Source organism: Ananas comosus, linkage group 18, assembly GCF_001540865.1.
Source record: "Ananas comosus cultivar F153 linkage group 18, ASM154086v1, whole genome shotgun sequence".
NCBI lineage: Eukaryota > Viridiplantae > Streptophyta > Magnoliopsida > Poales > Bromeliaceae > Ananas > Ananas comosus.
In genome coordinates, this window is record NC_033638.1 from 7420304 (window position 1) to 7445951 (window position 25648).

Sequence of the window (25648 nt, forward strand, 5' to 3'; positions counted from 1 at the left end):
TTACATGTAATAAGAAAATGTGATGAAAAAATATTCCGTCTATTTTCATAAAAAATGGAATCTCTCTTAGATTACATTTGTCCCAACATATTATGAAATCTACAATATCAGTAGAATGTAGAGAAGTATATTTTTTCATCACATTTTCTTATTACATGTAAACACATATACTCTTTATAATTCTAAACAAAGCCTTCATATTGCATCTACCATAAAATCAGGTTGNCCGTCTATTTTCATAAAAAATGGAATCTCTCTTAGATTACATTTGTCCCAACATATTATGAAATCTACAATATCAGTAGAATGTAGAGAAGTATATTTTTATATACTATTATCTATAGCTTTTTTTATTTTTATTTTTTAAAAATTTTAATCCTGTAAATAAGTTCCGCGCTATAAAAGTTTTAAACATTTTTTTAAAAAAACCAAACTCTTAAATAAGTTATTCTTGAGTAGCATATGACTACGTCACAAAATTAAATGAGCCAGCGCAAGTTCGGCTCGCTCATAAACAAGCTGAGTCCAAGCTTAAGCTTTAGCTTAGTTTTGCTTAGCTTACTTTCGATTGCACTAATGCATAGTTAATAATTTCTCATTAAAAAAAAATAAAAAGTTTCTAATAGGGAAAAAGAAGATCTCATGTATTAGATTAATTACATTTAGGACTAACAGATTAATAATTTATAATGCCAAAACTAATCCAGTTGCTTAGTATATTATTTTTATTCTGAAATATCCCCTCCCTTGGAAGGTGCAGGTCCCTCTCAACTTTGATGTTTTTTTTTTTTAAATTATTATTTTTCTTTACTTCAATCCAAAAATCTCTATAATTATGTTTTTAATATTAATTATTTATTTTAATTAAGTCCTGTCATTAAAAATTTTTTAAAAAAAATTGTCCAATGAGACAACTTAGTGCTGATGTGATAAAATTTGATTGATACTGATATGATAATATTTATTAGAATTAATAGAGTTTTCAACAACAACCATCTAACTAATCCAAATACTAAATGTTAGGATTTTAATTATTAAAACTAAAATGATTGGAGTGTAAAATAACAAGTGAATAAAAATAGAAATTATTATGCATTGAAGCATCTGTTCTAAGATTTAGATTTGGCACACTGAATTTGAACTTTGCTATTATTATTGTAATGAAAAGTTGTTGGATTCAGCTTTACTCAAAAGCTGTTATTATTTTTTTTATTTTTTTTTTATTTTCAACTAGATATTCTCAAAATTTTTCTAAATATATTTAAAATTTCTTTTGGATATTCCCTGTATTATTAATTAATATAAAATAAAATAAAATATCCAGATCAGGGGTTGGTGGAGAATATGGTAGGTGAGTCTCCATTCTCCAATCTCCAAAGAGGTTCAACGCCATTTAGTTAAAAAATTTATGAGGGGCCCCTCAACTATAGTCTATTTTGAAATACACTCCTCAATTTTATATTTTCTCATTCATATTATTTTATTTAAATAATTTTACCTGGTTACATTGAAATTTTAGTTAAATTCTATCCGTCTGTTGCTTACGGTTAATGATTTCAATTTTATCGCTGACAAATAATTAAAATATTAAATATAATAAAATTTTGATACCTTAACAACAACTTAAACTTATTTAACTAAAAATTACTCAACATTTTTTTATTATTATGAAAATTTTATTTAGGCTTAGTTTGGTATTAAGACTTATCTGGCGCTATTAGATAAAATAAAGTTTAGGTAAAAGCATATAGAAATATGTTTTTACGTTCTCCAGTAAAACTGCAGAAAATATATAGTAATTAATTAATCGCGATATGCGAAACGTAATATTACATACGAAAATAAATATGATATTATTTCATCATACTTTTTTACTACTCGTAATGCAATCTCTCCGCAATCTCAAACAAAGCCTTAATCTCTCGTACTATTCATACTTTGGTTGGTGCACACAAATCCTACTCTACCTAATTACAAGAAACCAAACCAAGTAGATAAAATACACCCCCTTTTTAAATCTCCACCAACCGCACCCCACCAAACACTAGAGTACCAAAAAAAAAAGAAAAAATTAAAAATTTAAAAAAAAATCAAATTTAATCCCTACAGTTTATGTTTTCTCACCACATAGTTCAAATTTATTATTCTTAATTATTTTATATATTTAATTTAAATGTAATAATTTATTATTAAATATAATAGCAAAGTGGCATTTTTATAGACTAGAAAATGATAAAGTACTAATTATATGAGAAAAAAATACTATATTATAATATTTTTATAGCCTATTTAACCACAGATGGGAGAAATAAAAAAAAATCATAAGATAGTTAAATACAACCTATTCAACCTGTTAAATTATACATTTTTATGATAGAATAAAAATAAAATTATATAACAAAAAAGTATAATTATTTGAACATATTTAAACTATAGAGTTTTTGCGATAAATAAAAACAAAACTATAAATTAAATTTTGCAAAATAAAGCCAATCACAGAAAATTGAATATTTTAAAATTAGGAATTTAAAAAAATTAGAATTAAAAATAAAACCCACCTCACCTTCTCCACTCTCCACTCTCCATCCTCATCTCTCTCTCTCTCTCTCTCTCTCTCTCTCTCCTAAACATGGAGCAAACCAAGCCCCTTCTCCCTCCTCTCACCTCCCCCCAAACCCTAGAAACCCTCGAAACCCTAGAATCCCAATCCCCGTCGCAGGAGGAAGAGCACCTCAAACCCCTCCCCATCGCCTCCCTCTCCCTCTCCCTCTCCTCGCTCCTTTCCCTCGCCTCGAAACCCTCCCCCCCGACCCTCTCCTCCTTCAAGACCCGCATCAAGATCCCCTCCCAGATCACCTCCCTCGCCCACCTCTCCTCCTCCTCGCCCAAGCCCCCTCGCCGGAGCTCCAGCGCCGCCGCAGCCTCCCTCCTCCGCGCGCCGTCGCAGCTGCTCCGCCGCCCGCCCGCCGACCCCCGCGCCGGCGCCGCCGCGGGGCGCCGCTGCGGCCTCGTGTGGTTCCGCGCCGACCTCCGCGTCCACGACAACGAGGCCCTCGCCGCGGCCTCCGACGCCTCCCTCTCCCTCCTCCCCGTCTACCTCTTCGACCCGCGCGACTACGGCCGCTCCTCCTCCGGCTTCGACCGCACCGGGCCCTACCGCGCCGCGTTCCTCCGCGACTCCGTCGCCGACCTCCGCCGCCGCCTCCGCGCGCGCGGCTCCGACCTCGTCGTCCGGATCGGGCGCCCCGAGGTCGTCCTCCCCGAGGTCAGGGCCGAGGAGAGGGTGGCGAAGGCCATGGAGAAGGAAGGGGTGGAGGTGAAGTACTTCTGGGGGAGCACCCTGTACCACGTCGACGATCTCCCCTTCGATCTCGATCGGATGCCCTCGACCTACGGCAGCTTCAGGGAAAAGGTGCAGGGGGTGGCGGTGCGGAGGACGATCGAGGCCCTGGACCAGATCAAGGGGCTCCCGAAGCGGGGCGGCGTCGAGCCCGGCGAGATCCCGACGTTGGCAGAGCTCGGGCTCAATCCGGCCCCCGCCATGTCGCAGGTTCGCCCTAATTTTCGATACTCTATTGCAAAAATGCTCTCCATTCTCTTTCAGAAAGAGATATATTGCCTTTTCATACATGGAAAAGGAGATCTTTTCATTAATCTTTGATTGAAGCATTTTACTAAAACCTATGCTTTAAGGAGGTATAAGTTATATATTGATTGTTTAAGGTTAGTGAGATGAGACACAATAAAACGAATTCTTTGTTGGTTCGCGAGAATGCCTGAAATGCTCAAGTTTGTGAAGTTAAAAGAATCCCTCTAAAGTTGCTCTTACTTGGAAATATCAGTGGCTTATATGAGAATTTTTGAAATATTTCTTTACATGAATCTGAAAATTATTAACTTTATGTTATATCAAATGCTTGAAAGTTATATGATTTGCTGGCTAATAAGTCTGAATTGCATCAAAACCTTAGAGATGTCGCAGTACCTGCCCTCTAGAAAGGAAAACTATATTATATTCTTGATGTCATTATTGGTTTATTTGTTGATATGGGAATTTCTCATGCCAGCATTACCATATAAGGCACGAGAACTAGGCTATGTATGTATGGCTTTGACATAATGTTTACTTTGAAGTAGCTCTTCATCGTGTTGTGCAGTATTGTCGGATTAAATGGAGTGAGCTTACTGATATTACAGGTGCCGAGTAGTGCTTCGACATTTACGATAGTAAATAGTGGAGACTATTTTGGATGTTGAAGCATGATTTGTGTTTGTATTATCTATAAGTTCATTCCAAATAAAGGGTTTTTACTTGATCACACTATTAAATGTTGCTTCAAAACAAATATCGGGTCATATCTATATGTTACCTAATTGTTGTGCGTGAAGTCCTCTGAGAATGTCTAATATTTGTGATGCTGACTTATCAAATGTCCCATTAAATGGATTATTAGCAAACAATTCAATAGTGGCATCAAGAATAGAATGTGATTTCCGTTTACGAATAGTCAAAGCTACCATATCTCAGATTTTTTCAAGAATTCAGAATTATTAGCCAAGGGAATCATATGCTTTGGATCATTCATTGTTTGAGGAATCGCAGGCTGATTAACCAAGTCTTCGGTTTCAAATGAATAAAAATATCTCCTTATGGTCTTAGGGGCAAAGTTTGTTGTGACATATCCTTTTGAAGATTGTAAAGTGTGAATAATCCTTTTGTTCAGGATGGGAAACCTGCCGCCGTTACTTCTTCTCTCGTTGGCGGCGAGACTGAAGCACTGGAAAGGCTGAAGAAGTTCGCAGCTGAATGCAGTATGCAACCTAAAAAGGGGGACAAAGATAGTACTCGAGACAGCATCTATGGTGCAAACTTCTCCTGCAAAATCTCGCCGTGGCTTGCTACGGGATGCCTTTCTCCACGCTTCATGTATGAGGAGCTGAAGAAGACTGCGACTAAGTATGTGATGTTCCCTATCCCATTATATCGCTCTTAACTCTTTTCTCTTTTCTCAAAAATGTACAGGATCCCCTCAATGTAGGCCTCTATTTCTTCTCAACAGTAATTATAGGCCATCTCAAAATTGAACCATAAACTTTATTTTTTGATTGAATCCCCCCTCAACTGAGGGGCTTCACTTCCTTTCAGTTTACGGGGTCTATTGCAAAATTGCCTGATGTTGGGGGACATATCAATGCAATTTTACGTTTGGTTACTATCTGTATTATTTTACCATTAGGAAAGGGACTTTCTCATTTTGTGGATTTTCTGCTTAGAACCATGACTTTTTTTCGTTGTATATGATGGAGATTCGGTTTTGATTTTAGGGCAATTTCGGCTGCAACAAATCAGAAGAATGGTGCTGCTGGATCGGATAACGGAATGAACTGGCTGATGTTTGAATTACTATGGAGAGATTTCTTCCGGTAATCAACCTTTAAATGTTTCCTTCATTCATCATCTCGTTCTTTTCTTTTTTGATTTCCCCCTCTTTTTGCTGGTAAAGAAGATGCAACGGATATCAAGTATATTGCAGGAGTCTCATCACACGCAACAAACCGTTAACAGTTTAATACCTCCAAAATTAACAAGAAAATATAATAGAGTTCTGTTTTCTTGTGTCCTCAAATAGACTTAAACATTTTATATTCCCAGAAATTTGGAATTCCCTCATCTATCATTTGTCGTCTGATAAATTTGCCATTAAATTAACATCTGCAATGTGTTTTAGGTTTATCACCAAGAAATACAGCACTGGGAAGAATGCCGAAGTTGAACCCGCCACAGCTTGCACTGGTGCTCTTGCTTGAAGTGATAAGAGTCCGAATCCGGACAACATATCCAGGTTTATAGTTCCATGAATCTTTGGGCCTTGAGAACAACTGAGTATGGATGTTCAGATTAGAGGATTCAAGAAGTGCACCTTTTCATTCTCATTTTGCGATTTATCGCCCCCGGAATAAGTGCTGTAGCTTTGTTCGAACACCCTTTTATTATTTTTATACATTATGGATAAGTTTTCGTTTCCGGAATGTGTTATTTTGCTGCTGCATGTTGGAAAACAGATTCACTATGTCTCACTATGGAAAGAATTTTTGTCGTGGCTTAAAAAATGTCTCGATATGATAATCGATCAATTTTGGATCTGTGTACGGTTCTGGTTCTCCGAATGTAGTGGCAGCATTATCAAAATGGTTTCTTTTACTACTACCGTCTTAAAAATTATCAAATTAAAATAATAATACGGTGGAAAATTTTGTTCATAAATGCATGATTTACAAAAAAAAAAAGAAAAAAAGAGTACAAGTACAATGGGTGGACGTAATTATTTACCATCTAATAATAATAAATATCAATCAATTATGCTCCGAAACTATAATAAGATCAGACGGTGGTAGAGGCCCTCAGGTTTGGAGAAAATCTCTGTTATAACAACAGTTCCACGCTAAAATAATAACATTTAATCACATATATCTCAACATAGTATTAAAATACAAAACATATCTTTTAAAATATCAATTGTAATATGAAATTATCATATTACCTCTGACTCGACTAAACTCTCTAACGTAGTTGGTTCCAGATAGCCCAAGAACAAAATCAAAAATAGAAACAAATTCATTCTCAAAATTTCATTGAAAACAAAAATGTAAATAAATTACAACAAGTAGTCGCCCGCTAATAATAATACTATAATTCCGTGATCTGGCAAAACCTCTCTTCTTCCTGTTGAACTGGCAACTCGCGGTGTTAATTTTTTTTTTTGGGAAAACTTCAAAAACCCCCCGTGGTTTCGTGCATTCTCACTTTGCTACCCTGTGGTTTAAAACGTATCAATTTGCCCCCTGTGGTTTCGTTTTTATCTTTTTGTTATCAATTTTATTATTATTATTTTTTTAAATCAGTGACAAAGTTAAAATTAAAGGATACTAAAGTGACTATTCGATAAATATAGATGGTTATCTGAAGTTTTTTGTATATAATTTAACGAAATATTAACGAAAAAGCTTCCGAAAAGATAAAAACGAAACCACAGGGGGGCAAATTGATACGTTTTAAACCACAGGATAGCAAAGTGAGAATGCACGAAACCACAGGGGGGGTTTTTGAAGTTTTCCCCTTTTTTTTTTCAAAAAAAAAAAACTCTCTTCCTCCCCGACCGACAACTTCCGGGGTTTTAAATTAAAACGCAATCCTCACCTGCTGCCGTCTGCTAGAAAATAGTTGAGTAGAACATAATCTCTGCCAGGCAAAGACTTACTACTCGCATTCTCTCTTTGCTCATGCTTGTTCTCCATGAACCTCAAATTATTAATCAACTAACAAATAATGTGAAGAAGATGAAGACGTCACCTGATCCTCTTTTCTGCTGATGGTTTCTGGGGTTTCTTTCCGCCGGCCGGCTTTGATTTCTTTGATTTCTTTCCTTTTCGATTTGGCTCAGCTTTCTGAATAATCCGTTTCGGCTCGTCCGGTTTTTCATGAGGATCCACCTCCTCGTACTGTATCGGCTTGATGATAACACCGGCCTTTTTCACAATCTGGAAAGAAAATAAAACGATAGAGTACTAAGTACATAATTTTCTGAAGATCAATGGCAGTAAATATTGCATTTATCAATCACTATCATTGGTTTGGTTCGCGAAAAATAAAAAGGCAGAATGCTTACAGCAGGTCGATTGAGCGCTTGGACCGATATTGCTGGATTGAACTCGGGTCCTATGGGCATTCGAATACTCTGCTCATAAACCTCCTTAGATTTGTAAGGGAAAGGCAAGGTCGTCGCCAGAAGCTTCTCAGCCTGCAAGAGAAAATCAAGCAGCCATCCAATTAATGAAGATGCCAACAATCATCGACAAGGAAAGTAGAAAAACTGCAGATGATTCCCCTGGTCAGCTACAACAGACTAATGAAGGCATGATGTAATCAATTTAATATCATGGCAAATGTTCTCCGCTTCATCACAGTTACATAGTAGATGTCGAAATGCATGCAGATTTCGGAATAGTATGCAAGCTTATATTGTATTTCAACGATGGCAAAAGCAGGCAATTATCCAGTTGAAAAAGAAAATTTTTTTGGAGGAGAAGAATCGAGAATACTTTGGCAGAATAATTTACCTTTTTATCTATATTTTCTGAAATAATAACATGCTTGAGCTTCGCATCCTTCCTCTTCTTAAGGGCCTCTTCCCTCTTCCTTTCAGCATTTTCGTGCTCCTTGATCATCCAAGAAGGCAATCCTTTCTTCTGTTGGATGTGGGTCCACTGGCCCCACCCGGGGAGTAGAACTGGCTTTTCGGGTTCAGGGACCTCCTCGTTAAGGGCCTCCATCTTGTCCTTCTCAAACTCTGCTTCGACATCATCACCAGCGAACGCCTGATGTATGAGAACAGCTTGTGATGGGAGCTCATAATTGGCTTTTCCGTCAGAAGTAGACAGGAACCCCTCCACCATCTCCTCCTCAGAGTCCGAATCATCGTTTTCATCCATTTCCTAGTAAGCAGTGAATCCAAACGATAAGCAATATAAAACCTGGTAATCAAATCGAATTTAATGGCGCCAGTGCGACATACCTTCATATCATTATTAGGCTTAGGAGGATCCTTAGCTGCTGTAGACTCGGTGTTATTGCCGCTTACTCCCTTGCTTTTCATCTGGAGGGAAAGGAGGGACAAAGAAATCAGGAGATTAACTAACTAATGAGCCAATGAGTTAGCTAGAAAAGAGGAGTAAAGAAATATCAACCATTAAATATATTACCTTTTTCCAGGAATTATCAGTGAAAAGTGCAACTTCATATGTTGTTTTGGGCCCTGGATTGTTAACAATGTCATCCATACTCTGCATAATTAACAAGTAGCAATATCTATGAGGGATCAGGATATACAAAAACCAAAAAATAAAAATGGATGGTCTGTTTGATGTAATTTTGGAATTACCTTGAATACAGCACCCTGCGCTGTTTCCGGTTCATCATCAAGCAGAGCAGTTCCAAGATGGACCTCATCTGACTTGTTATTTAATTCAGAACCAACACGAGCTTGTTCAGCGGCCTCGTACTCGTCTTCACTATCGCTACTTCTCTCAACATCATCTAACTTCGTCCTCTTATTAGACTCTTGAGGCTGATTCTTAGGACCAAAGGCTCTCTTCCCCTTTATTTTCAATGATCTTTGGGATTCTTCCACATCACCATCCTCAAACTGCCTCAAGGATGCATCATATTCTTGAAGAGCTAGCCGAGCTTCTTCATAAGCTGCCTCTTGCCGCTTTTTTAAACCACGCTCCTGTAAATGATTTAAAAAAGTGATAGAAAAGCTTTTCCAGTACAGGAGTTGGTAAGTGTCAAAACATGAGGACACATATAAAAAAGATATATACTTATCTATGCAATGCAGGACATCACCACCCTAATAAGCAAACAATTCAATGTCCCCGCCGATTAAATGAGAATCAAGTTCATTACAAAAGCTTACCATGAAGGGCAATGCGAGGACTCCTGATTTTGGTATCTTGTCCTCCTCTTCAAGGACCTTAACCGTTTTGTCTTTGGCTCTATTTAGAAGCTTGGAAACCCTTTCATCGTCTTTCCCAGGTGAAAGTTCTTCATCAAGATCCTCATTATCAGTACTTTCATCACTGCTACTGGTATCGTCCTTCATGGAATTCATTTTTCTTGTCAACAGTGCGTGCTGATGAAGTTGCTCTGCTATAGCAGCACGAGTGCCTTCATCTTGTACATTTAATCCACGCTGTAAGATTCGTTTTGCCCATTTCGAACTGTTCTTGTGCTTCAAAGTCATTCTTTCCTGCATAGATTTATTACAAGTTAGAAAATTAAGGAACAATGATTATTATCCAGATATATGAACAGCTTCCAATTGATCTAAAGCTAAGAATGTATAAGATACTATCTGAACTAGTGCATATGGGTACCTTATCTTCATTTTTATGCACTACTTAGCTTTCATTATTTCGATTTGGATACTTCTTGATCAGTTACTGTCAAAACTTGATGATTTCGGTCAAATAAGTCATATAGAGTATTCCAGAAAGTAACAGAATATTTCCCTACATAACAAATTATTTGATCAAGAAAGTTCAAATACCAGTAAATTCTGACCGAGAGGTAGTGAAACCAAAAATATGAATGTTGAGGTAGTAAAATTGAAACTTCCAAAATTCAAGTGTCCAGGGCAAATGCACTATATTGACATAGCATCAATATGTTTTTTAAGTAATAGACACCAAAATGAACAAACAGTTGTCAATCACCTCAGCACGTTTGAACTCCTGCTTCATAGCATATTCTTTAGCGACTTCGGGATCCACCTGCAGTTCAGCTGACGCTGCCTTCAGCTTTTCTTTCTTCAATATTCGGTGATATGTCTTGGACTTGATTTTCTTAATATGCTTTGCCTTCATCTCGTGACGAAAAAGGAGGCTACGCATTTTAGCAAGACGGTTTTGACGTTCTTTGACATCCTCAACAGAGACCTATAGAGACATCAGCACAGTTAGTCTTGCAAGAGCGTTATTAAAAGCCATTTAACACAATGTATGCACCAAGGAACAAAAGATGACATACTATGGATATCAACTAATTACTATAGGGCTATTAATCAAATTCAATGCTAGTGTAGTTTAAGCATTGTATTACATAGCATTCCGTACAAGTAGTTTAACAATCTTCATTTGCTAAGTGATGATCATGTATCACAAACTTGATTGACATTATCCTTAGCTAAGTAAACCTTACAGAGGCAAGTGTCCATAAGATATAGCTCGTATTCATTCATAAGAAGTAGCTGCTGGAAACTAAACTGGTTGTAGATCCAGGACTTATTGCTGCTGGAAACTAAATCAGATAACGTCCACATTCCAAAGTAAAACCGTTATAACTAAGAATAAAAGCTTAATAAACTATAACTAGGTTCATCAACGTTAATGCCAAAACATGACCCGCAAAATTTTCGCAAGTAATGCACAATGGACAATTTACTTGTTTTTTGCCTACTACTTTGCTTATTTTTTGGAAAGATAATTGATTTAATTATACCTCATTAAGCTCCAGGAGTCTTGCGCCATCTTTATTATAGGCTTCCACCATTTCCGGATCACGGACTAGCTTAGCCATCTTCCTCTCGAACTCCGTCCTAGGCTCAAACTGAGAAGCAATCGCCCCAACCGTCGAGAAACCCAAGTCCACATCCTGCTCAAAAAGTAGAGTTGGGGCCTCTCGGTTCCTCTTTACCAATGGCTCCCACTTTGTGATGTCCTTTTTAGCGTGCTCGTACGCGAACTTCCTCTCCAACTTCTCCCTCTCCACTTTGGGAAGTGGGACCTGAACTGCCATGGGCTTACTCTCCTGCTGCTCTACTCTCTTCCTCAGCTCACTATACCCAGTCATTCCACGAATACTATCCAAAAGATCATGAATACTGATCCGCTGATCACCGTCGTCCCCTTGAAAATCTGATAAAGTAACCTTCTTCTTCTTTTTCTTATCTATGAAGTTAAAAAGGATAATGTTAATCAATTCTGATAAAATCACCTATACTTTTGCTCTAAAAAAGCTTGGAAAAAAGAAAAAACAGTTACCATCAAAAGCTTCTGCAGGCATGCCAGTAACCTCCTGAAGCATCCTCAGATGCTTCTCCCCTTCTTCGCCATCATCATCCGATCGGTTGGAGGTGATCTCCTCATCCTCCTCGCCTTCATCGGAGGGCACATCCTCATCCTACAATCAAATAGCACATAAAACGCCATAAAACTCAAAAGCAAATCCAAATTTCTTCACAATTTCTACGAAGATAGAAGGTTAGATCAAAATCGCACCTCAAAATCCTCAGGGAGCTCATACTCGTAATTCTCCACCTCGTCGAATCGGCGGTTCTTCCTCGCCTCCTCCTCCGGCACCGGCTCATCGTACTCGTACACGTCCGCCCCGCGATCACCCCCCGCATAATCATCATCCACCTCCTCGTCGGAGGAACGGCTAGGGCTAGGGTTTTGGACCGCGAGCTCCTTGAGGAGCGCAGCGGGGAGGCGGGGGCCGTGCCTCTTCTTCTTCCTATCTCCCCCCTTCGCCCTCTTCGCCCCGCCCTTCGTCTTCATCGCCCGATCTAGAGTTAGGGTTTTGGAGACGCTAGGGTTCTTCTTCTTGTTGCTCTTCCGCTTCTTCTCCGCCGCCATGGTGAAAGAGAGAGAGAGAGAGAGAGAGAGAGAGAGAGAGTTTCGGATTTGTGGGGTGGTCGAGTTCGGGTGCGGGGTTTTTGTTGAGAACGATGTGTTCGAGCTCGATGTAACGAACCTGGTTTGGGTCTACGGGTTTAGACCCAAGCGAACGGGCTAGGTCGGTAAAATTAGGCGGACTCGGCGACGATAAATCTCCCGGTGCCGACTCTACTAAAAAAAACTGAACTCGGCAACGAAGGGTAAAAGTGGAGAGAGACCCCCTCAACGATCTGACATTTTGGAATCACCCCCCTTCACTTTTATTTCTTTTAATCGAGGTTCCATAATTTTTTCATTTTTTATAATTAATTACAAAAAAAAAATTCCAAACTAAACAACTAGTCAATAACTAATATGATATTATATATGATAAAATTTTTAAGTTAACTGTGTATAAAATATTTAAAGAAAAAAAATATAAATTGAGGGATCTCAATCAAATAAAAAAAAGTTGAGAATTTTATTCGAAAAGAGTCTATAGTTGACGGGCAATGTAAAAAAAAAAAAACTTCAAATATCATCCATGTGGTTTCACATTTTTCACTTTAGTATTCTATAATTTAAATTGGATCAATTTAGTGCCCAGTAATTTTATTTTTATTTTTTTATTATTGATTTTACTATTTTTTTCAATAAATTCGTGATAAAGTTAAAATTAAAGAATACTAAAGTGAATATTCGATAAAGTTAGGTGAGATATCTAAAGTTTTTGTATATAATTTAACGATACATCAACAAAAAAGCTGGCGAAAAGATACAAATAAAATTACAAAATATTAACTTAATACACTTTAAATTATAAAATATTAAAATAAAAAAATACAAGATTACCCATGTAAAAAAAAAAAAAAAAAAAAAAAATTGAGTGAATTTAACATATTAGTACCTCTAGAAAAACTTCAATCATTATTACCATTTTTTGGACCATAGACTTGTGTGTGCATTAATGCACACCATGTGGGCGTTTAGCAATACGTGAGAATATCTTGTATATAAAATTTTAAAAAAATTTCAAATATCACTTCTATAATTTTACACTTTTTTATTTTAGTATTATATAATTTAAAGTGTATCATTTTTATACTCTGTGATTTTATTTTATTTTTTTTGTTATTCGCTCTATTAATTTTTTTTGTTAAATTAGTGATAAAGTGAAAACTAAAATGTACTAAAATAAATATTCAATAAATTATATGTAGGTATTTGAAGATTTTTTATATAATTTAACGAAAAGTTAACGGAGAGATCGACAAAAAGAGAAAAATAAAACCACAAGGTAATAAAATTGAAACACTTCAAATTACAGGGTACTAAAGTGAGAAAGTACGAAACTATAGAAGTGGTATTTGAAGTTTATCCTAAAATTTATAGGTTATGCTCGACCAAAGAGATCCAAATTTGAATTTTTTAAACTGAAAAAATATTATAATTATAAAAATAATTTTTTTAAAAATTTATTTACAAAATTAGACTTATACGATGAATAAATTAACGCTTTTTAAATGCGAAAAGTTAGACACCGTTTTTTTTATGGATTAAATTAATTTTTAAAATGTAATATTATACATCTTTTAAAATTTGAATGTAAAAAATATATAAATTAAAATAAAATATTAGCACTTTTATCAACCTATTTTTATAAAATAAAATATTTAAATATTTAAAATTTTATATTTTAAAAAATTTATAGGCTTAGTAATCCAAAACCTCCTCCACATTTAATTGTCACACTAGTAAAATACCCGCGCGATACTGCGGATATAAAAATATTTTTATAATAAAGTTTAATTTTTTTATTTTTTTATATAATTTTATGTCTAATTATTAATTAAATAAAGATATATAAAAATAATTTAATAGTTAATTTTATTTAAATAAAAATTATTTAAACAACAACTTATTTTATAAAGATTTATGTGAAAAAGATTCGAGATAAATAATAATTTAAGAAATTAATAAATAGAAGGGAAATAAAATAATAGAAGAATTTGTTTAATAAATTTAATTATATATATAAACACACACGTACTATATTTCTAAAATTTTACTCGTCAAATTTAAATTATGTATTTTTTTATACATTGATCATATTAGATTTTATTATGCGATTTATTACGTGTATTATTAATAATATTAATTATTTATATTAGATACAATTAATTATTAATAAAATTAATTAATTAATTTTATAGAGTTTAGGAATTTCAAATTTTAAATTTTAATTTTGAAAATTTTAAATTTTATACTATAAAATTTTAAAATCATATATATATATATATATATTTATTTATTTATTTATTTATTTATTTATATATTAGGAGAGAGTAGGGGAGGGTTGGGGGGACACGTGTCACCCCATGGTCCCCTCAAATTCTTCTTTAATGTAGTAGTAAGTATAGATATAGATATAGATTTAATTGTGTAAGACAAAATAAGTTGATAGGTATACTGAGCTATCACGTTGGTCGCGGGTCACGTGATCCCGTACGTTATTCGCCACGTGGCGCCACGACAGAGGCGGCGCTCTTGTGATGTCCAATCTTATCCGCACAGATGGGCCCAACCCACCTGCGCCACGTCACTATCTCAGATCCACATGAACGGCTGAGATCTCTCCATCGTATGCCCGTTCTACACTCCATTAATAGGTTGCAAATGTCTCAGAAACCCCTCACAAATAGCAATAATCAAAACTGCAGCCCTCAAAGTTATACATTATTTTTTTAGGTTAATTGCATACAACTCCCAATAAACATATCAAACAATAAATTTATCCCTATAAAATTTATTTTTTATATTAATTTCTGCAAAAGTCTAATTATATTCGTATTTGCCCCTCTTTTTTAAGAGCAGATAAGTAAAATAATATTTTACATTTATAAATATATCTCTCTAAAAATTTAACTGTTAGAATTATATAGAACTATCATTCTAAAAAATATTTTACCTAATAATATAAGAAAAATAAAAAAATTAATTTAACTCATTTATTAATCAAGATTAATTATTTTATCGTGGTTAACTATATTTTTTTAATTAATTCTAACAGAATTGGTATATTTAAAAACGATAGGACTTTTACAGAAATAAAAATAAAAAATTAAACTTTGTAAGAGTATATTTGCTATTCGATATGTTTATAGAGAGCTGTATATAATTAACCTTTTTAAAAATAAAATTATATAATTTTTTTTTAAATTAATTTCTATTTTTATCTAGTGTCTTAAATTTTATTATTCGAATACTTTATATTCTAATTTGTTCAATGGAAAATGCTATTTACTTTATAAAAATCTTATCACATTTTATTATAAATTTATTTATAAATTATATAACACACTATAGTCATGCACGTTAAAATAAAAGCGTAATTAAATACTTCAAATTATAAAATAAAATAATAAATAATAAAATAAAGAAATTTAGAAGATTACAATCTATACTATATATATATATATATATATATATATATATATAAAAGCGTATAAGAAGTCCGACAATGACAGACAGAATCTAAAAAAGAATAAAATAATATTCCTTACGAATGGTTAGGATTAATTTGTTAAAAATATCTCAAATAAAAATGAACGATTATGATCCATCTATTAAATATCTATTATATCAACAAAAAAAAAAATATTCCCTACGAATAATTATGATTAATTTATAATATTTCCTACGAATAGTTATGATTAATTTATTAAAAATATTTTAAATAAAAACGAACGATTAGAATTAATCTACAAATGATTATGATCAATTTGTTAAAAAAATATATCAGTTATGATCAATCTATTAAAAAATAGTATTACTATCTATCTATAAATTCAATCCTACTAACGATTATAATCAATTTGTTAAAAAATATCTAAAATAAAAATAAACGGTTATGATCAATTTATTAGAAAATAGCATTTCTATTCATCTATTTTATATTAAAATCAAAATTTGAGTTTAAATTATGAATTAAATTTAATTTTTAATATCAAATTTGAATTAACACTTAATTTTTTTATTATAGTGGATCAAAATTAAATTTTAAATTTTAAAATAAATGTGAATTAAATTTTGATGCTTTTAATTTAAAACACATATTTAAATTTGATTCATCAAAAATAAAAAAGTATCTAAAAATATTCGATGTATATAAAAAAAAGAATACCGTAGGATATTGTAAATATTTTCTAATAAAATATAATATATTAATTTATAAATATAATTTTTATTGTAAAATTTTGGATATATATAATGTAAAAATTTATATTGATTTGAAATAAATTATAATAATTGTTATGTGTATTTGCACGTACATTTTACTAGTAGTTGAATAAAAATGCATAATAGTTTTCATATATCCATACATTTTACACTCTTTACGTACATGTTTTTATTTTTTTAATTTTTTTTCTTTACTAATTTCACTCAGTTAACTTGAGGAATTTATGGAGCCAAGGGGAGATTTGAAAAGATCAAATTGTTGGGGGGTCTCAGTACATTTTCACCTCATAAATATCTCTCCACACTCCCTTACTCCTCTTCTTCTTCTTCTTCTTCTCCTTCTCCGTCCATCTCTCTCTCTCTGCTCGCCATTGCCGAGCTCTCCTCCCCAGGGGCTCTCTCGTAAATAACTCGAACTCCATGGGCCTTCTCGACAAGCTCTGGGACGACACCGTCGCCGGCCCACGCCCCGACACCGGCCTGAGCCGCCTCCGCAAGCCGTCCTCCTCCGTCACCCCACGCCCTAACGCCGTTAAAGGTCCGTTAACTCCCCCCAAAACCCTAAACCCCCCCCCGCCCCCACTTTCTCCCTCGTCCTGCGCTGTTGCATCCGGGACGATCGGGGATCGGACGGGTCAGATCTGATCTAGGGTTTCGTTCGTGGTCGCAGATGCTTCGGCAGCGGCGGAGGCGGCGCCGAGGGTGACGCGGAGCATCATGATCAAGCGGCCGGCGGGTTGCCCATCGCCGACGGGTTGCCCGTCGCCGACGGGGAGCGGGACGCCGCCGCCGTCTCCGGCGGGGTCGACCCCGCCGCTATCGCCGTACGCAGGTGAGGGTTTCGGATTCGTCGTGTTCTCTCAGTAGTATAAGAGTAGCGAGGATTAGGGTTAGGGTTTATTGCTATTTCGTGTTTCCGTTTCGGAAACATGCGACCCCTTTCCGAGATCTGCGAGGGCTTTATTTTAGGTCGGTGGATTGTGACCGTGATTTCAACTATGGACGGTGGAGATCGTTAGATGGTATAATAGTAGAGAAAGGTCACCAATTTTTTTTTATATTATATAGGGTTGATAACGGCCCGGCCCAATAACAGCCCAATAACGGCCCAGTCCATGTAGATAAAGAATCGGGCCATTAGTGGAAAGTACGGCCCATATTTGGTCATTACATTGTTGTTTTGAGGCCTTTTTAGAAACAAGCCCGGTCTCGTTGGGTGCATTTTCGTGTGCAGCGATTTCCCATGCACGGAATCATTCCGTGGCTTATTGGTGGTGGGATGCATTCGATGCGTCCACGATGGATAGCTCGGATGCATTTTGCTGCTGATGAGTGACGGGATGATCTCGTGTTTAGAATACTGCTACAAAAGAGCCCCTCTTAAAATCCAACTCAATAATGTACAGGAAAGAATGCTAAGGATATCGACTGCTACTGTGGCAATGTTAAATGTTGATCTAGAGCGGAGTCGGTGAATGTTTAAAATATGCAGTATTATTAACAGAACTACTTTTACTAAGTAAGTTGAAGAGGAAGGGGATTGAAATGTTAAATGTTGATCTGGGGTGGAGTTGGTGAATGTTTAAAATGTGCAGTATTATTAACAGAATTATTTTTACTATATTGACAACTAAATATATTGAATCCGGTTGATTCGATGAATCTAATATCTGCCCTGTAAAATATACTATGTAAAGAACTTCCAACCTTCTCTCGCAAGCACTTCGAGCATACCAAATTAACTTAATAAAGTATTAATTGATTAGTGTTATCGAACATTTGGAAACTAAAATTTCTCGAGTAGCATAGCTTTATCTCCTTGTCAAGTGACCCCTACTTAATGCTTTTATATTTGATAAATATTCGGTTAACCTTTAGAATGATATATGTCTTATTGCTGATAGTATTGCTATGACCTAAAGCAAGAAGCTTATGATCGTAATCCTCAGGAGGTGGCCGGTTTAGGAGGAAATCTTTATCAGATGCATATGAGAGAGGAGGATTTGGGCCTAAGAGCGCTACTCCTCCTTTTGAAGTTTGATCTCTCTACTAAACATTATTGAGAGAACGAAAGATCGAAGAGAGCGAGCAAGAAAAGAGAGGGACGAAGTAGCATAGTTTTCGATCTTTTTGCTTATCATGTAGAAGTAAATGTTTAAACCTAGATGTATGTTAGTGGGGAGTATTGTAGGTGTTGGACTGGGCCTTTAATAACTTGTGGTTGTGTTATGTAGTGTTTGCTCTTGTTAGGTGTGTGTATATATATATGTTGTAATATGTTCTTTGTGTATATTCAAGTGGATGGAATTGGTGGGTGATCTTTGTAACTTTGGTGTTATTTGTATCTTATCATGATGTTTGTTAGCAGTGTTTTAGATCATTATATAAGTTCAATTAATCCATATTTGTTGTTCTATGCATGTCATATAGCTGATGCCAAAATTTTAGTAGTTTAATTGTGGTTGTCATTGTTAAGATCAATTAATAAAATGTGATCCTTGGTATATATATATATATATTGTAATATGTTCTTTGTTTATATTCAAGTGGATGGAGTTGGTGGGTGGTCTTTGTGACTTTGGTGTTATTTATATCTTATCATGATGTTTGTTAGCAGTGTTTTAGATCTTTATATAAGTTCAATTAATCCATAGTTGTCGTTCTATGCATGTCATATAGCTGACGCCAAAATTTTTTAGGAGTTTAATTATGGTTGTCATTGTTAAGCTCAATTAATAAACTAATGTGATCTTTGGGTTATCCTTTTCAACTCAGGTTCTGTTCTCATATCTTACTGCTAAAATCACTTATCTATGTATTTTTCTTCACTGTGAGTTTCTTTGATTAATAAACTGTTGTTTTGTCAATCTTCTTAGATTAATAAACTGTTGTTTTTATCAGTCCAAATACTTCTTAAATTTACTTTTTTTTATATAAAAAAAAAAGTTCTTGAATTAGTTTTGCACTATTTTCGAACATTTAGCAAAGAGTGTGATAGTAAAAGAGCATCTGTTTCATTAGAGTAAATGTGAGAAGTAATTTGAGGAAGCCACCAACTATTTGGTTGTTTCTTCGGCTAAAAATCACTACAGAAAAAAAAAAACAAAATCCAATAACTTTATATAATATTTTATAATATTCAAATTTTTTTTGTGGGTTATGATTGATTATTAGTAAAATTCGTAACTATCGGAGATGAATTCACGTACAAAATGATTTGTCATTTATAATGTTTCATTTTGGTCAAAAATAAATATAATGATTAGCATTACTAACAGGATGGGGCTAAACTGCTTGTATGAAATGTCTAAGTCCAGTTATGAGTATTAGAATTTTTCGTTCTTACATTTTCAATCGTATTCCTTTTTCACATTCAATGACGAATTATTGGAGTGTTACAGAGGTGGCTTGGCTGTCAGAAGTGTGACATAAATCTCACAGCGTCTAGTAATTTTAGGTCAGAGAGTAAGATATAACGAGGACGTTAGGATAAGACTTTAAAAGGCGAGTCTGTGATGGCCCAACAGTCCGCATTAGATGGAAATTGAGACTATGATTCGGAATATAAATATAAGGGTTCTAATATTGATAACTAGGCTTGAATATATTTTACCAGTGGTTTGGGTCTAATAAATTATTAGTGCTAGTAATAGGGATTAAAACTGGTCGAATAATAATCCGACCTGACCCAACTCTGAATCCGAAAATTTATCGAATATGGACCATATAGTTTGGAATTTTATTATTCTACTTGGATTTAGATGGTGAACTAGGATTCCGATTTGAATTCAGGATCTGTATAGGTCTTCAAAGTCGGATTTGGATTCAGATTATCTGAATTTGAAACTGGTTTTCATATATTTTGAAATTTTCAACAGGTTGCATCTTCTTTAAATCTATTTATAATATAATTTTTTAGGATTCCCAAGTCTTTTTTATATTTTGATATTTTTTAATAAAACTTAAGAAGCTTCTAGAGAAAGAGAGAGTAGGGCACAGTATTCTTATGAGTATAGAATCTTTCGTACTAATAAATTATTTTCGATGATATAGCTTCCGAATTTATGATTCATACCGTTAAATATAATTTAGGACATTTAAAATTTTAGGATAAAAAATTTTGTAATTTTTTTAAAATTATAATAAAGTTCATTAAGCAGATATAAAATGAACGGTTAAAATTGAACGACGTCTTAAAAATAGAGGATCGGATACTTCAATTTAAGATCGGAGTTATTAATCTTTATTTAGATAGTAAATAGTTTTTTTTTTATCAAAAAATTAATTAATCTTGATTTTTGTATACCGTTAAACTAATAAGTATTCTATACCGGTCGTTAAAATTATCGATTTTGAGATTTTTTTTATCGTGAAGTAAATGATGTCGAAAAATTATGAAAATTAATTTTTAAAAACTCAAAATGCTTTAAATAATATTTAAAAGTATGGATCGTCAATTTGAAAGCTTTATTATCGAAAATCGATAATTTATGAGTACAAAAGTGATCGGACTTATAAAAATATAACAGCGGAACTCTCTCTCTCTCTCTGTATATATAGCTAGCACTACTCTCTCTCTCTCTCTCTCTCTATCTCTATCTCTGAATGGGATATGGATTTTAATTTCATCAATTATTCGAATTTGTATTCCGATGGATATGAATATGAATCGAGTACTATCCCATCCTAGCTACTGGGTTTGGTTATTATAATAAAATTACGAAATTCCTCACTTACAGTGTAATATAATTTCTGTGGAACGGGTGCATTTTGACTTACACGGAGCGTGTCGGTGGAAGTCAAGTTTAAGTGAACTTCTCTTCCTCATGCTTTTTTACTTACATCAGAACAAACACTTGCGTAATTTAATTGGTTTATATATATATATATATATATATATATATATATATATATATATATATATATATATATATTTTATTATTTTCTTGTGGGCCTATCTTAGACAACAATTGGTAAAAGAAAATGTACGAAGTCCCCAAGCTCTTTGTTTTTAATCGTACACCTTACACTTTTAATTTTTTTTAATTTTTTTTTCCAGTTTTTCGATTATTAAAAGTTATCTGCTCAATCAGCTGTTCGCTGTTAATTTGCTCAATTTGCTTTGCTACGAGTTAATTAAAATCATTGACTTTAATAAAGAAGTCAAAAAATAAAAATTATAAAAGTTGCATGGTAATCTTCACCCCCCTCAAAAAAAAAAAAAATTCTCATTTGCCTGAGAATACCCTAATTATAATTTTTGTTGTTAATTATTTATAACCAAAAAAATTTGTGTATGAATTTTATTTTTCTATTTAGGACCAAAGTGCGCCGCGCCCTTTAATTTTTTCATTTGTTATTTGTGTGTGGGGAAGCTCATTTTAATTTTCTGCTCCAAGCCGACTCTTTTTCTTTGTTTCAATTAAGTATTTGTTTTCTTTTTTAATTTATGACTAAATTAAAAAATCTCTAGTTTGATAATATAGTTGCTATAAGTGTTATTTTTTTATTTTGGAATACTTAAAAAATCTAAAAAACTCTTTTAATTTTTCTTCTCTTAATATTATAAAATTACAGCGGCGATATTGCAATCGTCATCGGAAAAGCATCTCTACAATTTTGTAGCGTAAAATAAGAGAAAATTAAAAATATTTTTAAATGTTATAAAAGTGGTCTCCGAACACATCTACTCTTTCTGGTGGCAAAGCGAGAACCAAGTCTTAAGCTCTTCGAGGAAAACTACGATCCAGTTATGCTATTGATGCGTAGACATGCATGATGTATACACTTTTAATTAATTTGTGTACACGTTTGAAAATGCCTTTCCCTTTGTAAGTACTTCTTTTAATCATTTGGATGAGAATCGATTATATTATATTATTTTTCATATGGTAATTCTATTATATTCTGAGCTCTAATTTTTCTTTTATTCAATTTAACGTACGTTTTGGTTTTATCAAAAAAATTTTGTGCATATACGTAAAGAAAAGTGTTAAGTATAAATAATTAAAATATTATTTTAAGAGGAGAAAAAAAAGGTTACAAGAAAAAAAAAAAATTTATTTCGTTTAAATTGAAACTCGAGAAGAGGGAAAGAGAGAGAAAAAAGAAACAGGAAAAATGACTTTTCATAGTAGTAAATTACTTTTTTCAAAAAAGGAAAGGAAAAAAAAATATTCCACAAAATTATTTTATTTTTTTATATTTGTGTTCATACGAACATAGTAGTGTGTATAATAGGGACAAGCGATTTTTTAGGGTTGAGAAGTACAGCGGGAGGCCGACCGTCCCTAAAGCAAGTAGCAAAGGACTTGATGGTTGGTACCCAAAATTTAAGTTCGAATCGTAGCTGATTCATATTTTCAGCTAAATTTATTTCTAAATGAAATAAACGAAGCGTGCTACCTATCTCTTAAAAAAAAGAAGAAGTATAGTGGGAGACGGCACCTTCTCCCGCATTCCCGGGTCAAGAGAGAGGCGTATTATGCGATAGATGCTTCTTCTTCTCTTCTGCTTCTTCTTGACGTACAAATGTAGTAGAATCATTCCATCCAACCCTTTGACAGCTACTTAAAACTCTATTCAGTATTTCTTATATGGTATATTAATATCGAGAATTTAAGTGTTGTAGTACGAGATCGTGTCAAAAATTTATTGGCACAGTACAACATAATGCATGTTAGGCCGTGCCGATGAGTGCCGATAAAAAAAAAAAATTGTGTGTCACTATATAATAGTATGAAATATTTATTTATTTTAGCAACAAAATATGTCAATTATTTATTATGCATTTTTATTATTTTTTTTGAATTTTATTGAAAAAATTACTTATTAATTTCAATAATATAAAGTTTTGAGTTATGCCATTTGCGCGGAGGCTGTTATCGTGTTAATATCTTGCTGGCACGATACGGTACGATGGATATGACCAGTGCCGATGAACACTTCAATCTTTGATCAATATCATAACCAATAATATAATAATAACTATTAAGGTGCTGTAACTATGTATAAAATTTCAGCAGGAAGCTTCCCAACGACATCTCGTCGCAAAGTTCCGTTCTGCTACCATGTGTTAAGATTGTCTTCTGATTCGTTGAGTCTTTTTATTTTAAAAATAAAAATTATATTTTTTAAATAAAAATAAATTAATATATGACAACAGTGAAAATTCCTCATTATTTTTTTTTTCAGTGCCTTGCAACGGGTATATTAGTGACGTGGCGTAACAAACCAATCAAATTTAATTAGCTTGTTATTGACGACGCGGTGTAAACGTGACAGTGTAGAATTCCTCCATCAAGTTTGAGAACTAAAAAGTCACGAATGTTAAAAGTTGTGGAACCTGAAGCATAATTCGGTAAAAAAAAAAAGAAAAATAAAAAAACGTGGCGCCGTCGTTAGACGACTTCAGAAGCCATTCCAGTCTTCCAGATTCCACGAAACCTCTCCGCCCTTCTTCCACTCACGAACAGTCGGACACCCCATCGCCACAAATTATTAAATATATAATATAATATAATATAATATAATATAATAAATATAATAGATAAAAAGTTAATAGCATCATTAGTTCCAATCTTTCTTTTTTTTTCCCCCCAATTTTCAATAATTAAACTAATTAGCTATCGCAATCACATAATTAGCTTTTTATTTATTTTACCTATTTATTAAATTTGTGTGGTTATACATTTTTTTTGGTCTCAGACGAAAATTAATTATGGCGAGATTAGTAACAGTTTCAGTCAAAACTGATAAGATCTTTTGAGTGTGGTTCACTTAAAAATTTGAGTCCGCTTGGAGAGAATATTTTTTTATAATTTTATACGCAAATTTTTTCCTTGACGGAATTATTTTGGGTACACGAATAACAGAATCAATTTGAGCTCTTCGTAATTAAATAAAGATTGTTTGGATGCATGTAGTTATAGTTGTTAGTGAATAAAAATTTAAATTTAATATTTAGTTTGATTCATTTGATTCAACTATTGTAGTTCAAACTCTATGAAGAAGTTCAATTATACTAGCTGAAACAATCCAACCGTAATTCTAACTACATCAATTAGAAAAAAAATAACTTTATACAAAAAATAATCTTACATCTTTAATGACCTTTGAGATAGTACTTTTTTTAACATAAAGGATACTTCTATTGTTATGTAAACACACCTTTTAATTGCAAAAAATTAAATGAATTATTTAAAATTACAATACATTTAATTATATTCAAACATATAAGATATATATGATTATAACAGTTATATTTTAATTTTATATATCTCTGTATATATATATATATATATAAAAGTAGAGTTACTATACTATCAAAAGTATAAAGAATCTAATACTTCCGACTTATTGGCCTTTAGATCAACTCCTTTGATTATTTCTAACGTTTGGATTAATACTATTATTCGGTAGAAACCACTTAATTCTAGGAGTACTATTTAATCCCAAGGAGGACCATAATTATTCTAATCGTACAATTTTTAATTTAAGGGTCAAAAAATTAAAAATACCAAATTTTTTGTATTTTCGATAGTATAATAATTTTATATTTATAATTACATCTAAACAAATCAAGCGGTTGTTTATTCTCGCCACCAATGCACAACAAAAAATAAAAAAATCATTTATTGTATGAAAAATGAAAAAAATCTTGCCTATGTGTAGAGAATTTAACCTACTTTAATTTTTATATATATATATATATTATATATATATATATATATATATATATATATATATATATATATATAAAAGCACGTATATTCAATTTGGGTCTGTCGACAGACCCATTTTTCGGCGGGAAAATTAGCGCCATTTTTCTCTCTCCGTACGAAAAATTTTAAATTAAGAATAAAAATAGAAACAGCAATGAATACGTAAGTTCTCTATAACAGATTACTGATGTGGAATCCTAAAATATAAATTTTTCTATTTAATTTCAAAAATAAGTTCTCTATAACAGATTACAGGTGTGAAAATCCTATAAAAGATATTTTCTTATTTATTTTTAAATATCTTTTTTAGATATTATCTATTTAATTTCAAAATATATTTTCTTTTTAAGATAACGGATTTTATTTTTCTATTTAATTTCAAAAATTTATTTCCTAACAGATTTTATTTTTCTATTTAATTTCAAAAGTAATTTTTGCATTAAAGATTATTGTTAATTATTTATCATTTA

At 33.2% G+C, this 25648-nt stretch overlaps 3 protein-coding genes across 3 annotated transcripts; 2 read left to right on the plus strand and 1 right to left on the minus strand.

Annotated features, from left to right (window-relative positions):
- Positions 2571 to 6037, plus strand: LOC109724252 (blue-light photoreceptor PHR2). The gene is made up of 4 exons (XM_020253011.1): positions 2571 to 3550; positions 4725 to 4957; positions 5326 to 5424; positions 5730 to 6037. The coding sequence occupies exons 1-4, from the start codon at positions 2630 to 2632 to the stop codon at positions 5806 to 5808; spliced, it is 1332 nt and encodes a 443-aa protein (XP_020108600.1). The 5' UTR covers positions 2571 to 2629; the 3' UTR covers positions 5809 to 6037.
- LOC109724181 (uncharacterized protein C57A7.06) lies at positions 7119 to 12239 on the minus strand. Its single transcript, XM_020252911.1, has 11 exons — positions 11839 to 12239; positions 11602 to 11740; positions 11060 to 11508; positions 10276 to 10497; positions 9477 to 9809; positions 8940 to 9287; positions 8761 to 8841; positions 8574 to 8654; positions 8119 to 8493; positions 7668 to 7799; positions 7119 to 7539 (listed from the first exon to the last, which is right to left on the minus strand). Exons 1-11 carry the CDS (start codon positions 12193 to 12195, stop codon positions 7348 to 7350), a joined length of 2709 nt encoding a protein of 902 aa, XP_020108500.1. The 5' UTR covers positions 12196 to 12239; the 3' UTR covers positions 7119 to 7347.
- Positions 16771 to 18855, plus strand: LOC109724360 (dormancy-associated protein homolog 3-like). The gene is made up of 3 exons (XM_020253156.1): positions 16771 to 16993; positions 17126 to 17287; positions 18405 to 18855. The coding sequence occupies exons 1-3, from the start codon at positions 16876 to 16878 to the stop codon at positions 18494 to 18496; spliced, it is 372 nt and encodes a 123-aa protein (XP_020108745.1). The 5' UTR covers positions 16771 to 16875; the 3' UTR covers positions 18497 to 18855.

Excerpts from the sequence above, each read along its gene's own strand:
- LOC109724252 (XM_020253011.1), top strand. The coding sequence starts at position 2,630 with ATGGAGCAAACCAAGCCCCTTCTCCCTCCTCTCACCTCCCCCCAAACC. Across the intron at positions 3,551-4,724 it reads CGGCCCCCGCCATGTCGCAG|GATGGGAAACCTGCCGCCGT; the intron begins GTTCGCCCTAAT and ends CCTTTTGTTCAG. Across the intron at positions 4,958-5,325 it reads CTGAAGAAGACTGCGACTAA|GGCAATTTCGGCTGCAACAA; the intron begins GTATGTGATGTT and ends TTTTGATTTTAG.
- LOC109724181 (XM_020252911.1), bottom strand. The coding sequence starts at position 12,195 with ATGGCGGCGGAGAAGAAGCGGAAGAGCAACAAGAAGAAGAACCCTAGC. Across the intron at positions 8,655-8,760 it reads CTGATAATTCCTGGAAAAAG|ATGAAAAGCAAGGGAGTAAG; the intron begins GTAATATATTTA and ends CTTTCCCTCCAG. Across the intron at positions 8,494-8,573 it reads AGCCTAATAATGATATGAAG|GAAATGGATGAAAACGATGA; the intron begins GTATGTCGCACT and ends ACTGCTTACTAG.
- LOC109724360 (XM_020253156.1), top strand. The coding sequence starts at position 16,876 with ATGGGCCTTCTCGACAAGCTCTGGGACGACACCGTCGCCGGCCCACGC. Across the intron at positions 16,994-17,125 it reads ACGCCCTAACGCCGTTAAAG|ATGCTTCGGCAGCGGCGGAG; the intron begins GTCCGTTAACTC and ends TCGTGGTCGCAG. Across the intron at positions 17,288-18,404 it reads GCCGCTATCGCCGTACGCAG|GAGGTGGCCGGTTTAGGAGG; the intron begins GTGAGGGTTTCG and ends CGTAATCCTCAG.